The following is a 16,516-nucleotide window of genomic DNA, read 5'->3' as shown; positions in this document are numbered from 1 at the left end:
TGCAAAGGACAGAGGAGTAGGAGATGATTCAAATCAGACAGACCAGTGTACCAGTTATAGCTCAAAGATGGGGACTCTCTTTGGTGAAGACACAATTCTACTGGCCATACTCTGAATAGACTACACTGGATAATAAGACATCTCTATGGTTGGTTCCCTAAAATTAGGTATCTTACTTATTTACCTAGAGAGTTTTGTAAGTCCTTTTGTATGAAAAAAAACAAAAATTGCCAGTTCTGGACTATATCATTTTGAACATTAAATACACATTGATACACAAGTGTAACACTTACCTGACCTCTCTCCTAGCTATGGCTGACCTTTAAAACTGGCACAGCCATTAGATTGAAGACTATAGCAGGTCTTTTAGCTATACGAGTGGTTTCCATGAAAGGAACCTGGTAAAGATAACTGAGTCAGAAACAAGGCAGCAATTTTGTTATCCAGAAGGATGCTTTTGCTCTGAACAGGCAGCTGCTGTTCTCCGAGATCTCTAGCATGCTTGCCCAGAGGAAGAGCTGTGTAGCTTCCATCATCCACAGAGGTGGCAGGAACACCATTTGCACAAGTCATAATGAGGAAAGGATGTGAGGATGTGAGGCTTGAGAGAAAAACAGTTGACAAAGCAAAGTTCTCCTAGTATATATAGCATATTCTCCCGAGGGGAGTCATATAAATGCAAAGATAACATCTATAGCTACAGGAATTTTTTGTTTGTGCTCTTTTCATATTTACTTTTATCTCACTGTTGGTCACAAACATGTAATGAACTTTGGTATGCATATATCTGCCTCCTACACTGGACTCTGAGAACTCACACACCCAAAATCTTGTACTTGGTTGGAACTGAATAAATCACACTTTTAGAATGTGTGCCAACCTTTAAAATAGATGATAATAATGTTAATTTACACCTGTATATATGACTTGGTTTAACTTTTCAAAAGATCTTAACAATTGGGTATGTAAGTGCACTCTTAGTGATGTGTTAATTTTTAAAATGTTTGCATATATTATGTTCTGTGCTGAAACAAACTAGAAAAAAACAAGTTTTAAAAATTTACCGAGCAAAAGAAAAATGTGCCTCGCAGGATGATCCTCATCAATGTTGAAAACATATCTATAACACTGCATGATATTTTGAATTAATATAAATCATGAATTATAATGTTACAGTTGCATGTGGGCTAATGTGCATTATTCTGACAAGGTCAGAAAACTGTATGATTCAATTATTTCAAGCAAAATCATGGTTTTAGTGTATATGTTTGACAATTCTATATTTACAACCAATGAAGGCAATTGTTTGATACAGAATCTGTCCTAGAAAATATCTATGTAGAGTTATGGATTTAAAATACAATAAATGCAACAAAATATATTTAAAATTCTATTAAAATGCTAAACAGCTTTAAAAAACCCCTTTAACAAAATCTGTCCTTAAGGTACATCTCCTAACACACATACATCAGGTAACTGAAACATAAATGTGACACTGAAGAATATGGACAGGTGAACTGCACTTGCATCTTTCTCATCCTTTTCCGCTCCATCTCCCCCATCTCAGCACATGGTGCTAGGATACAAAAGGTTGTGTCAGCTGCACCCCCACCCCCTTGTGCCATAATTCATATGTTGAGGCCTAATCCTCAATGTGATGGTATCTTAAGGTCGATTCTTTGGGAGGTGACTTGTATCCTTATAAAAGAGAACCCAGAGTGATTCCCTTGCCTTCTGCCATGTGAAGACACATCAGAAACATTTATGAATGAGGAAAACACCCAACACAAAATTTGCAAGCACCTTGATCATGGACGTGGCTTCAAAACTGTAAAAAATAAATTTCTGTTGTTTATAAGTGACCTAGTCTAAGATATTTTTGTTCCAGCGGCCCCCACAGGCTTACGATAGTTGAAGATAAAAACCATGCCATGACACCTGATGCTTGCCTTTCTCTCACATTAAATTTTGTTAGCTCTATGTTCACAATACATATAGAATGTGCTAGTTTTTTTAATGCCCATCATTTCTAGTTTAGATTATTACAATAACACTTAATCTGAAAGTGTTTATTCCTTCAATTGTTCATCCACCCATCTGGCAAACACTACTGGAACAAACCATTCAAACCAGACACTGTCTGGGTTCTTTAGTACACAGGAAATTGTCTTTCTGGCCTTTACAAAAGGAATAACTCTTACCCATCCTGGATCTTACTATAGTGCACTGTCCCAGGACATGACTGCCAGGGCACTAAATAGAGTCAATATGAGAAAATAATTCTAGTAATCAAGTTTCAAAAAAATAATTTTCCAAGTTGGATTTCCAATGCTTTCCTTCTAAATCCAACTAACTTGGAAAATCTAATTGGGGTTTCCAAGATGAGACAGGGTTTCACCATGTCATTAAGATGATAGATCACTATTGGTAAGTGATTCTAGTCAGAAGGAATAAAACAAAATAAATATAATTGCTGTAAAACATTCTTTTCTTCATAATGAACAAGATAGTTTGGCCCTTACAACTCTAAAAACAAAAAAGAGAGAAAACTGATGTTAGACTTTGTCTGATTCTAGCAATAAATAATATTTGTTCATGGAAATCTAATTTTATAAAATGCCCAAGCTTATTAAAAATTACATTTCAACAAAATACTTTTTATGTTTATTCAAATTGGGATATTTATGTTTTTTTTGATCAGCTGAACATCAATAATAGTTGTAATGATAAAAAATTCCTGTGTTAACATTCAGAAGATTATGATCACAGGATATGCAAAAAATTTAAATACAGTTGTCTGTTGGTATACACCTGGGATTGGTTCCAGGATCCCCGGTATACCAAAACTCTCTCATATGCAAGTTCTGCAGCCAGTACTGCAGAATCTGCTTACAGTAAAAGTCAGCTTATCCTTGGGTTTCATATCCAGCAACTACTATAGTTCTGAGTCTCGTCTGGTTGCAAAAAAATCTGTGTATGAGTGGACCCACACAATTCAAACCTGTGTTGTTCAAGGGACAATGGTATACACGTTTTTTGTTGCAGGAAAGTATGACATCCAGTAAGACTTATGCCTAAAACCATACTACATAGAATTCTTGTCAGTCAGGGTTTCTGAATAGCACACTATTGACATGCTGAGTGAGTTAATTCTTTGTTCTTGGGGATTGTCTTTTGCAATGCAGGATATTTTGCAGCATCCTTGGCACGTTACCACTAGACACCAGTAGTACCCCACTCCCCAGTTTATGAAGACAAAAATGTCTCCAGACATTGCCAACTGTCCCCTGAGAGGCAACAGTCCCTTGCTGAGAACCACTGCTGTAGAGAATAGAATAAGTAATACAATGGAAAACTTTGACTATCAAAATGGATGTTAGTATTAAACCACTATGGTATTTAATTCCATCTGATACATTTAAAACAGTGATAGTTATTGTAAAATGACATTTTACAATGCACTGGAAATTACATTATTTGCCATTATTTAAAATAATGGCCAAGAACTTTGGATGATCCACTGGTTGAAATCATCCTGCAGTTTACAGGAAAGGTGTGTAATGCACATTAATCTTCACTTGTTTTTTTTTGTTTTTTAGATGGAGTCTCGCTCTGTCACCATGATGGAGTGCAGTGGTGTGATCTCTGCTCACTGCAGCCTCCACCTCCCAGGTTCAAGCAATTTTCCTGCCTCAGCCTCCTGAGTAGCTGGAATTACAGTGTGCGACGCCACGCCTGGCTAATTTTGTAGTTTTATTAGAGATGGGGTTTCACCATGTTGGCCAGGATGGTCTGAATCTCCTAACTTCATGATCTGCCCGTCTCGGCATCCCACAGTGCTGGGATTAGAGGCCTGAGCCACCGTGCCCAGCCCCACTTAGAGATCTTTTACAAACCCTAATATGGAACTTTAGAACACTATATGTTTATCTCATATAGTTCTAAGACTTTTTTTCTTTTGATGAATGTATTAAGCTCTCGAAAACTATCTTTCTTAATAAATGTCTAGTACATTTAACTGAAAAGATCAGAGCTTTTAAACAAATGTCAACTACTTAGATGCAAAGCAAGCATTTTTCAAAATTCAACCTGTGTCGACTATTAACCGTGTTTTATTTCCATGTTTCAAATGATGCCCGTACAATTCCAAGCATGTGGAGGCTGAGAATCGTTTAAGAACTCCAAAGACCTATTCCATACAAAGAAGCAGTACAGGTACCTCCTTAATCCTGTTACTAGTTACCTAAATAGTCTCACTCTGCCCCAGTTCTCTCAGTTTAATCAGTTTAATGGCAACTTATGTAGTACTTTCATTGTTTTAAATCAATTCTACATATTGACTACTATTAATCGAACCAATTTATGAGACAGATAGAAAAGATGTCAGAAAGAAGAAATTTGCAGTTAAGTAATAACTTGCTTTGTTTATAATTCAGTAGCAGCAGCCTCGCAGCTGATCTAAGCAGAGGACTCTAGAACCATCACAACAAACTCCTTTTCATAAGAAAACTTCACTTGAGCTTTTAATTCTATATTGCATGGAGTTTGGGAATACTTGAAAGCAAGTTAAATAAAATTCCCTCCAAAGATGGTATAACGCACTCAGCAGAAGAAGCCAAACAAGTGTAGTAAGTCAATTTCTACAAAGCTTTGAAGATTATTCCAATTTGTCTTTGTCTTCGATGCAAATCATTACAAAATCACGCCTACTTTAAATTTATTAAATTTCTCAGACTGTTTTTTTCCAAAATCTTAATTCTTATAAGAATTTGTAAGAAATGCCTATTACAAACAAACAATACAGAAAGTATTGTTACTTTTGATAACTTGGTATAGATGTTTATTATTAACTCGCGTAGAGTTGATCTATACATGCCAGTTACCATGGTCTTCTAAAAGCACTGTTCAATCCCCAAAATTAACTCAGTAAGACACAGATGTTTACTAATGTATCAGGAACCACCCGTCCCTCAGGCTAAAAACCTTAGCGCTAAAAGTCAAAAGCATAATAAGGTATCTACTAGCCCTACTGCTAAACAGTCAGGGTCCCCTGAAACTTATATCTAAACACGGTGCTTTCGTGCGGCATCTGCACCTTACTTTTGCAGTCTGGGGTTACTGAGTCAAGGAGACCCTGCAGAGCACCAAGCAGCCCCGGGTCTCCACGGTTACCGCCAAGGCAACGCTTCGAGGCCCGCTCCTCAGGGACTCTCAGGGGCGACGCCAGGAAATCCGCCTCGCGGAGATGAACCGCAGGGCTCCGCGGCCGGGCTGGGACAGCCTGTGGGGAGCAGAGGCGAGCCTGGCAAGCTCTTACCCGATTTTTCGCGGCGCTTGGGGCAGACGTCCTGGCGACATCAGGCCGCGTCATTTCCCCTTCATCCTATTCTCACTTTAACAACGTTGCTTGAGAACTTTTTATCTGTGCCCACTCCGGAAAATTTTAAATGCTTTTACAGATACAACCTCAAAAATGAAGCTCCAACCAGCCCGCCACCACTCACGCTTTTCCCATCTTCTCCGCAGACCCCACCCCCTATCATGAGGCGCGCGAGCCTAGAGGGAACACGAGCCCTCGCCGGGCACTCCTGGGCCTCGCCCCGCCCCCAGGCGCGCACCCAATCCATATAAGGCGAGGAAGGCGGCCGCGCCAGCAGAGAAAGGGCTCCAAAAGACTTCGCGGTTCATTTCTTCTCCTTCCCGCCTTCCTTAAAGGGCCGTTTCCAAAAGGCAGGCACCAGCAAACCGCAACACTCATAAAAGATGACTATAAAGTCTTTCTGCTACCAGAGCCCGGGAGTTCAGGCCTCCACGTCAAGAGGCCGAGCTCCGCCCTCATTGAACCGCCCCCACAACCGCTCCCGCGAGCCCGCGCTTACGCTTTCTGGGCGGTGCGCGACGCGCTCGCTCCGCCCCGCCGGTCTGGCCCCGGCCCCCTTCCCTGTCTCTGGAGAGCCAGCTCGTACGGGCCAGGGCGTATGGCTCTAGGGCGCGGGTTGCTACTTGTGGGTGTGAGACACCCAGCTACTCTTCCCCTTCCGCGAGTCCCTCCTTTCCTCGCAGACCCCACTCGCCGTGGCTGGCTACCGCCGCAGCTCTCGTTTCCACAGTGCGCGTGCGCGCAGGCACGGGCGCGCGGCCGTCGGGTCCCTGCGTTCCCTCCCCCTCCCTCTCGTCTATAACTTGGCTGGCGAGGAGGAGGCGCCGCCGGAGTCGGAGGGCGGGGAGCTCGGAGGAGGGAGCAGGAGAGTTGTGGAGACTAGTGACTGGGAGAAGTCGAAGCCTGCTCTGGCCGGCGCCTTATCGCTCTCCGTCTCCCTCTCTCACACACCTACTCCGCCCTGCGCCCCAGACCGCTCGCTTGCTCCTTCTCTCGCCTGGGGCTCCTGTCCGTCGCTCTCCGGATCTTGGCGCGGCGGGGGCGCCCCGGGGGTGCCCTCGCCCTCCCGTTGCGGGCGGGCGGGCGGTATGTGGCGCCTGGTGCCCCCGAAGCTGGGCCGCCTGTCCCGCTCGCTGAAGCTGGCGGCGCTGGGCAGCCTGTTGGTGCTGATGGTGCTGCACTCGCCGTCGCTCCTCGCCTCTTGGCAGCGTAACGAGCTGGCCGACCGGCGCTTCCTGCAGCTCAATAAGTGCCCGGCGTGCTTCGGCACGAGTTGGTGCCGCCGCTTCCTCAACGGGCAGGTGGTGTTCGAGGCGTGGGGCCGCTTGCGCCTGCTGGACTTCCTCAACGTGAAGAACGTGTACTTCGCGCAGTACGGGGAGCCCCGCGAGGGCGGCCGCCGCCGAGTGGTGCTCAAGCGCCTCGGCTCGCAGCGCGAGCTGGCGCAGCTCGACCAGAGCATCTGCAAGCGTGCCACCGGCCGGCCGCGCTGCGACCTGCTGCAGGCCATGCCCCGGACCGAGTTCGCGCGCCTCAACGGCGACGTGCGTCTGCTCACGCCCGAGGCGGTGGAGGGCTGGTCGGACCTGGTGCACTGCCCTTCGCAGCGCCTTCTCGACCGCTTGGTGCGCCGCTACGCGGAGACCAAGGACTCTGGCAGCTTCCTGCTCCGCAACCTCAAGGACTCGGAGCGCATGCAGCTGCTGCTGACCCTGGCCTTCAACCCCGAGCCGCTGGTGCTACAGGTAGGCGCGGAGCCAGGGCGGGGGGCGTCCCGCCGGGAGGGGCCGCGCGTGGGAACCGGAGTCAGGAGAGTGGCCCCGCCCGCCCTTGCTGCCGGTTCCGACCCGACCCGGGCTGGGCCAGGCTGCAGCGTGGGAAGGGGCGGCTCCAGGGGAGCCCCGGGGCTTCGCAGGGAGGCCGAGGGTGATCTGACCGATGGAGAGTCTGCTTTTGTCACCTAGACTCGGGCTTATCTCGGCTTTGACTGCGGATCCTTCAACGCCAGAGGGAGTGCGTCTCTTAACGCTCCCCAAAATGTCTCTCCAGCGAGTTTCCTTCCGCTCTGCTCCCCGCCTTTCTGCTTTTATCTCCCGGGCCTTGCAGGTCCGCGGCGCAGACTGTTCACGAGCCCTTGGACCTTAGTTCTTCTGAAGTGTTTTACGCCGTGTTCGCTCTTCCTTTTCTGGCGCTAGTAGCTGGCCTAACTTCGGTGTCAGATTCTTTGTTTTCCCTCATTTACCTGGCAGTCATTTGGACAGCTAATTTCGGGGACAGGTTGGGAAGGATAAAGTCGGAGAATGGGACAGTGGTCGGGGTGGCGTTAATGCGTGAGCCGAACTTTGGGTTGGATTAGAATCAAAGAAACAGGAAAAGTAAGGCAGCGTTGGACTTGGGGCAGGGAGGGCTTAAGGCTAGACAGACATTTTCATCCTGATCCTGTGACCTGCCCTATTCATCCGGTAATCTGATTGAAGGGAGATGAAATGTTAGGCCAGGGCGAGTATCAGGGAAGGAGATTCTTGCCTTTTGCCAATTGCGTTATTTGCTCTCGTCTGACTTTATTTTGAAAAGTAATGTGGTTTTAGGGGAATAGGATGAAATCTTCTTACTGGTGACAGCAAAAAGAGAACGAAAAACAAAAACTGTTTACTTTCGGGGTATTTACTTGTTTCTGCACATTCCCACCCGGCTTCAGTGCGGTGTCCTTGGACAGTGATTTACAATTGTGGGGTTGTGATTTCTCCTTCTCTCTGCAGAAAAGTTACCGTGCTCTTTTCCATGACACTTTTGCTGTTATCTCAAATACAGGAGAGAAAAATTAAAGTTCACAAGTAATTTTGGTATACTTCACATTCCTTCTGAGTTACTAAGAATGGCACTGAGAGCTAGAGGGTTTATACAGGGTGGTTTTTTGTTTTTGTTTTTTTTGGATTTTTTTTTAATCTAAAATACATGAACAGGAAAGTGCATATTTATTTATATTTCTTTTTTCAAGCTCTACACTGTTCATTTTAGCTAAAAGAAACCAACTTAGTTTCATTAGTTTAGCCAAATAATGTAACACAAATATTTTGCCTCAAATGAAACTTTAGTGGGGGTCTTAGTAAATTTTAGGACATCAGAGGCTATGTGTATTGGGTTAATTTTAAAGTTAGAGTGTATATTAAATACTGCTGTATCTCCTAACTAAATGGATGCATAAAACTGGTTAAACTTACCTTGAAGAAATTTGCTTAATTCAGTAGTTCCCAAACTAGTCAATGTCTAAAGTTTAGCCTGTATTTATTATGTACATACACTTGAACTGAAGTTTCTCATTAAGCTATCTTTTCAAGAAAAAATGTCTTGTTTATATTAGCAAGGTTGGTTCATGGAGATTGTGTTAGCAGTTTGCTGAAGTAGATACCCTGACAAATTCTCTAAGACTCAGAAAGTTAGTAAAGAGCTATCTTAGTAATATACATTTATTGTACTTAAAATGCAGGCGTTCGTACTGAAAGATTTTTTTATTAGGTAATTTTGAATAGTCATGTGTTAGTAACAACTAATATTAGAATCGATATTTTCAGAACATTATGTAGCCAGTTCTTTATAAATGTAGTCATAGCATCTGAATTTGATAAACTTTGACATCTGATTTACACTAAGGTAAATTTGTGCTTTGTGCAGAAAGGTTTTATATTTTTTTAAGTTTGAAGTTCTCTTGGCATCCTTAGTTTGCTTTGTAGTTGAGATAGTCAAGTGTGCTTGTATCTTGTTTTCTGTTTAACTTTTTCCTCAAACTTACCCTTATCTGTTCTCATTTTTAGTGATGAAACAGCTTTTTTTGAAAAAGCACCATTATTTTCTTATATATTACACATGATGACACAATTTCTCTGAGTGGGTAAATAGATGGGTCACAGGATAAGAATTTGTTTTTAGTATGTGATGAAACATGTCTCCACGTTTTAGAGTATAAGATTTGTAAATTACATTTTTAATTTACACAACCCAGTTCCCAGGAATAGTACTAATACTAATATATGTATCATAATTTAGCTAATTACATACTGTGAAATATAATTTCACAGTATGTAAATAGTACCACTCAGTCAGATAGGCTGACTGGTACTATTTTTAAAACCTGATTAACAAGCAAGTAGAGTAAGAAGATATTTTTAAGAGTCTTCATATAGCTGCTGCTTTCTTTGTAGAATCACTTGATCTTTGGTAAAAGCTAGTAAGTTTGAAAGTCTGAACAATATACTTGAGGACTGATGATTGTATACACCCACCAAAATGAAAGGAATCTCAGCATTTTGTGATCAGGTAAAAAGGTTGCTGTGTAGTAAGTCAAATAATGATGCTCATTACTTCTGTTAGCTAGGAAATTGCGTTTTTGGTATTTATACATGTTTCTATAAAACTGTTTATAGCTGTTTACAGTAGTACTGGGATACTGATACTTATAGAAAAACTCAGATTTGAGTTTTTTTTTTTTTTTTTTTTTTGCTTCATGTCTTTAAAAAAATATTTTTAATTGTACTAATGTTTTACAGCTTGAAGAGAAACTCACTTTTATTTTTCCTCCAGGAGGGGGAGCTACTTGTCGAATTTTTGGACAGCTGGTGGCAAACTAGATTTTTCTTATATTGTTGTCCAAAAACTAACAACTTTAGGGGGAAAGAAAGTCTTTGAACTGACGTCATCAAAGTATTCTTAACAAAACTTCCAGTATAGTAAACATGCTTCAAATTAAGCATGTAAAAATTTCTTTTGATAAGATACTTAAGAAAGAACTGAAAAATACATAGGCATTTAATCCGTTAAACTCACCTCTTCTGATTTGAAAAAACAGTAAAAAATTGAAGTTGCTATTTATGCCTTGAAAGGAGAAGTGAAAGGTATTAAATGTAACATGTATACACACATACCTTATCTATTTAAAGCTACATAGATTTATAATATAAATTTCCCCATATGAAAAGGCATGAGAGTACAACTTTCTTCCTATTGTTGGATAGTTTCACTAGTTTACAGCAGTTTACCATAGAATTATTGTCTTCTAAAAAATATTTGTATACATCAAGCAACAAGATAATGCGTGCAGTACTTTTACCTTCTACTCTGATAGCCTCTTTTCATCTTCACATTTTTACTGCACTAAGAGGTGTATTTTGGTGCCAATTATGCTGAAATCCTATGGAAAAAAATTGGAGGCAAGGAGCTATGTTGATTTTTATATCATGTAACAGGAATCTTGAAGTATTCAAAAATTGAGATATTGATGTAACTGGCAAGATGACAAGTTATAATTAGTAAATTTTCTATCAGTATTTGTATTTAATCTATTGAATTTACAGAGAGAGAGAGAGAGAGAGAGAGTGTGTGTGTGTGTGTGTGTGTGTGTGAGAGAGAGAGAGAGAGAGAGAGAGAGAGGGAGAGAGAATGGGAGAGAGAGAGGAGAGAGAGAGAGAAAGAAAGGCTGTCTGGATTTCTTGAAGTTCAGACAGAGTCTCTAACTTTATAACCTGGAAGTAGTGAAGATGGTCTCGTTTGTAGGAAATGAAGAAAGCTCTTTGTTGTTTAGGGGGAAATTTTACTATTTGTGGAACTTTATTTGCCTTAAATTTTCCAAATCATGGTTTTAATAGGATTTACTTTATTGTTAATGGCATATGACTATCATTAAGCTTTGGCTCTTAAGCTTGCTTTTCTATTCTTGTAAATGATATAATACGTGCAAAGCACATCACATAGTGTCTGATAAATTATAAGCATTCAATAATGTTAGATATTGAATAAAGGTAACTTACTGCCTGCCTGGTGCTTGATCAGCTGTTTTGAAGCTTGTTTCGGGTATGGATCACCTTAAAACTAATGGTGATTTCGAGTATCGACCATACTTTATTATACTGATTTTTTTTCCCCATTACTTTGAGATAATTTTTTTTTAGAAAACTTACAGTGAATGTTGTTTTTGCCTTTAAAAGCAATTTATGTAGGGAACAACATGTTTTTTAAGTTCACTAGTGAAAATACAGTTTTTGAAGTAAATAAAAGATTATGACTGTTTATCTAATGGTATGTTAGAAACTTTGATAGATTTTTACTATTAGACACACTTCCCTCTTTATAGAATGAGGCTATTGGATTAGATTCTTCTCAGTGCCAAACCTTCCGGGGTTTCCAAACTCTTGACTTGAGAAATCTGAGTTTTTTGTTTTTGTTGTTGTTTTCTTTTGAACTTGACTTTAATGGGTGGGTTTAATTAAGCTTTTATGAAAGAAGATTGGGAGTTGGATGCTCTCTTTCAAGCCTTTTTTCCTACCCCCAAATTTTTACACACATGAAATCAGATTAAAACAAAACAAAAAGCAAAAACTTCTTTTCAGGGGGATTATGTAGAGTTAAGGGTAGCCAAGGATCTTGTGAGGCAATAGTGTGCAAAAGGATGTTCCACACTGTCTCTCGAGAGTTTCTTTTCAAACAACGACTTAGGGAACCACCTACTTCTCTTTCACTGGCTGTTGCTTTAGTAACTGCCTTCCTAGATTTTGGCTTCATAACACATTATAGATGGTTCTTAGTAGAGCAGTTTTTAATCTAATAATAATTTTTTAAGTTTTTGAACTTTTTTGTGGCTTTTCATCTGAAAGTCCATTGACACTTTTGACATTTGAACGCCCTTCAAGATAATCAAACAAAAATAATACAAGAATTTTGTGTACCTCAAGTCCAAAAAGTGAGTGGGGACTTTTATTTTAGAGAGACCCTAGAAACAGTATCACTTCAGATTCCGTAGAGCAAAGTCATTTGACATCCTGGTCTAGTTTCTGGACATATCTGTATCTTTTGACCATTGTGAATTTTGTCCTTTCTGTACTTTTATCTAGTCCTTGAACTATTTATATTTCCACTGCACGGATTAGCACTTATTCTTCACACATGTTGGGAAATAGCTTGTTTTTATAGGTCTTCTGGACATGGGTGTTCAGTTTCCCAGGGGATTGTCAGACTGGTTTTTATTCTGTTTTTCTGGTTTGTGGTCTCTGGCTTACTTCCTGTATATCTGTCATTGTTGCTGACTCTTCACAGAATGCTGACTTTTTCTTTCTTCAGCTGTCATTCATTACCTATGTATTAAATTATGGCCTTAGAATTTAAATCCTGCATTCTAATAATGTTCGATGAACTTTAGTAAATGGTTGTAAAATGATGGAAAATTATTAGTGGTAAGGTGAGGGTAGTATAAAGTGATAGGAAGTTATCTGTGAAATTCTTGGGAGCTCTTTGGATTTATAGTCAAAAGAACTGAATTTGGCTGTTTGTTTTACAATCTATTACAAGGCATTTGGATTGGAAAGATGGTCCTAGGAACCAAGTAGCTTACTATGTAGGAGGTAGTTACACAAATGACTAATTATTATACAACCAATGTAATGTAAGAAGCCCAATATAAAAGGTGTATATATACACTGTCAGATAGTTAGGGAGGGACATCTCATTGTATGGTGGAGGGGACACTATTGATAGAGCATCCAGTTCACATTCTGTACGACCACAAGGTTGTTTGTTAGATGGTATTGAGCAAGTCACTTAATGGTTCAGGTTCTAAGTTTTTTTTAATCAGTAAAATGAGGATGTTAATACTTACCTAACAGGATTGTTTTGAAGATTAAAGGAGAAGGATTATTCAAGTAATATCTGTTAAATGTTTTCAGTTGTAAAGCTTTTTACAATGTATTATTTCTTTGAAAATCAGCTTATTCCATTTTTAGATAGCTATAATAGTTGCAAGTTCTTTAGTACATTATGCTGGTGTCTATCTTAGAAATATAAAAATTATACTTTTCTTATTGCAGACATTCAAATGTCACCGTCCTTACATATATTATATGTACCTACAACTATTCAGGCTATAGATTTTAAGAATAGTAGTTTAAAGGGGGTTAGGGATTTGTCTCAGATAAAGTATAATGAATAGAATGAATATGGCAGGAAAGGGTTTAGATAAGGATTAAGAAAAAGCAAATAGTTTACTTTTTTCTCTGTAAGTCATTATTATATTTTAATAATTCTGTTTAGTACATTGGTAAATGGTAGTTAAAAAAAAAACAGAGGTTAAGTCTGGGTTATTTATGGACCTTAGACTCTGAGACAGAATCTTAAAAGATTTATAATCTGAAGTAAGTATGATGCTTCAGTGTCTTCATATTTTTCTTTTTAGTGCTTTTTTGTGGTTTTAACTCTGAAGTAAAAAGATCTGACACTGATTATGTGGCATTGGTCAATAGTGCCAGGAACTGATCTGTACACCCTTGGGACACAGTAAGGGTCAGTTGAGACTAGTACATTTACGTATATTTAAAACTTTCGGCCAAGTGTAGTTTTTTTGTTTTGTTTTGTTTTGGGGTTGGGGGAAGGGGAAGCATTTCTTAAGCTGTTCTAAAAGATAATTTATTTCTATTAAATTTAGGTTTTTTGAATGTGTTTTGACATCAGTTTCCAATTTTAGATATAGCTGTTGGACACGATATTCAGTAAAATAACACAACCTTACTATTTTCAAGGCATTGCTTAATATTGTTGGAATTTGAGGTGGGTGGAAAATAGCATTCAGAAAATTATTTCGTGAAATAAATGGGACATATGCTAGGACTTAGAAATCTTGAAATTGTTAAGCTTCTACAGTATTTACAATGGATTTTGGCTGTTACTTAGCAGTATAAGTTAAGAAGCTATGATCTTACAGGAATTTTAGCAATAATTCAGTAACCATTAAATCATTCTAGTAATTTTACTGTATCTCCCCTCCAGATAGTTCACCAAACTGTGAACACATTAATCTGTCACCAGTACAGTTGACTAATCTCTATGAACAGCTGTTATAACATGCGTTACTACAATGGGATTTCATTCAAATTTGGGCTTTAAAAAATAACTTTAAAACTTAAGTTGAACCTCTAAACATTTTCTATGCTTTTGATAACATATACTTTCTAAGAGTTTGTTCAAGCTTAAACCTTGTAATTTTTTTTGTAAAAATGCCTGTTACGTAGAAAATAGCTATTCAGATTTTAGATTGTATGTTTTATTAATAGATTTTTTTTGAAATTAGTTTGTTTATACTAAGAACTTTCAACTTAAAAAAATTAGTCTTTCATGGTAACACATCTCTATTTACTCTCTTAAAGTAAACTGCAAAGCTGTGTTCCTTTTAATAAAATATGAGGTTATGAATTATTATAAAACATATTTCTTGTAAAAAAGGAATTTTGATCTTTTAAATTTAGTATACATTATTTTTGATCATGTAGGAGAAAAAATACAAGCACTTTTTAATAGACTATTTTAATCTATTAGTCTCATGTCGTTTATTGTTTATAAATAAATAAAAATAAATAAAATGTATTCTTTTATGTATCTTTACTCATATATTACATGTCCACCTTTTTCATGACTGTGTTATGGCATGGTAGAATAAAATGGCCTTATTAACTGTAGGCTGATGGATACTGATCAAAGGGTGTAACTTTGATATTTAAAAAAAATTTTTTTTAATAACATACCACAGTATATTGGTTGATTTCAATGTAAAATAATCCTGAACATTAAGATTTTGACATATATTTGTTTTTTGCATGACATATAGACCACGCTATATGTGTTGAAGAGTTCTGTTTGATTCCGTAAGTCCCAGCATGATCTGGTCCTTGCTTCAGTCTCCAGATTCCATTACCTAAAGCCATTTCCTCATTTATTTCACTGAAGCTACTTTGGTCTTTTATTCACTTCTGAGAAGATAACTTTCTGGCTTTAACATATGCCTAAACTGCCCCATCTCCAGTCTGCTTAATGTTAAACTCATTCTTTAGGTCTCATCCTAGATGGAGAGCACTTAGGGTAAATAATCTTACATTATTTTTCCAGCATGAGGTTTGCTTCTGGAATGCTTCTATGTAGTATATAAATTGTTACCTTTATAATATCTGAAAAATTCTTAAATCATAAATAAGCAAAACAAAACAAAAAAATGCCCCAAACTAATAAAGACTATATGCCTTTACTTCAACAGAAGGATATTGGCTTGAGGGGTTATATTGAATCCATTTCAACTCTTGCACAAATAATGATAGCTTGGCCTGAATTTGCTTCTTACTACCTGTGTGACTTCAGGTAAATCATTTAACACTGTCCTAATAAGATTGAACTGGACTTACAATTGAGGTACCATTAAACTCTAAATTTCTTTGATTTTACATTTCCTTTATTGATCACATAAAATATGATATTTGATTTTTATCTAAGCAGATTATAGGTTATATCAGCATTTGGAATTTGTTTTGTGCTTAATAATAAATTAAAAAGCAAGTGTGTTAAAAAAGTGTGTTCATGTTTCCAGTTTTTAAATTTCTTAGTGCTTGTGGATGCTCTCTACATTTCTCATAGCATCAGTTATTTTAAAAGTTTGGTGACTAGTCTATATATTCCATTATGAATTAGAAACTACTAGAGGTCAGTAAAGATGTTTCTCTAATTTGGTGGTTCTTGGCTCTATTTCTTTTTTTTTTTTTTAATTGTACTTTAGGTTCTGGGGTACATGTGAAGAACATGCAGGACTGTTGCATAGGTACACACATGGCAATGTGATTTGATGCTTCCATCCCCCCCGTCACCTACATCTGGCATTTCTCCCCATGTTATCCCTCCCTGACCTCCCCACCCTCCACCTTTGTTCCTCTCCCTTGGCACCCCCCAACAGAGCCCAGTGTGTGATACTCCCCTCCGTGTGTTTATATGTTATCATTGTTCAGCACCTGCCTATGAGTGAGAACATGTGGTGTTTGATTTTCTGTTCTTGTGTCAGTTTGCTGAGAATGATGGTTTCCGGACTCATCCATGTCCCTACAGAGGACACAAACTCATCGTTTCTTATGGCTGCATAGTATTCCATGGTGTAGATGTGTTACATTTTCCTTGTCCAGTCTATTGTCAATGGGCATGTGGGTTGGTTCCAGGTCTTTGCTACTGTAAACAATGCTGCTATGAACATACGTGTGCAGGTGTCCTTATAATAGAATGATTTATAATCCTTTGGGTATATACCCAGTAATGGGATTGCTGGGTCAAATGGAATTTCTATTCCTA

At 39.1% G+C, this 16,516-nt stretch overlaps 1 protein-coding gene and 1 long non-coding RNA gene across 2 annotated transcripts in view; one reads left to right on the top strand and one right to left on the bottom strand.

Moving 5' to 3' along the window:
* LOC144579911 (uncharacterized) overlaps positions 1-5,995 on the bottom strand; it is a 44,251-nt gene extending 38,256 nt beyond the window's left edge. Inside the window, exon 1 of the long non-coding RNA XR_013528587.1 lies at positions 5,880-5,995. This is a non-coding gene — a long non-coding RNA (uncharacterized LOC144579911). The remainder of the gene's footprint in view (positions 1-5,879) is intronic.
* A 211-nt stretch (positions 5,996-6,206) lies between these two features.
* Positions 6,207-16,516, top strand: part of DIPK2A (divergent protein kinase domain 2A) — a 28,865-nt gene continuing 18,555 nt past the window's right edge. The window contains exon 1 of the mRNA XM_002759519.5: positions 6,207-7,125. Coding sequence (XP_002759565.1) covers positions 6,469-7,125 — 657 coding nt within the window. The 5' untranslated portion in view covers positions 6,207-6,468. The remainder of the gene's footprint in view (positions 7,126-16,516) is intronic.

Source organism: Callithrix jacchus, chromosome 17 (assembly GCF_049354715.1).
Source record: "Callithrix jacchus isolate 240 chromosome 17, calJac240_pri, whole genome shotgun sequence".
Taxonomy (NCBI): Eukaryota; Metazoa; Chordata; class Mammalia; order Primates; family Cebidae; genus Callithrix; species Callithrix jacchus.
Note: the sequence above shows the minus strand (reverse complement) of the source record. Positions and strands in the feature narration are given on the sequence as shown.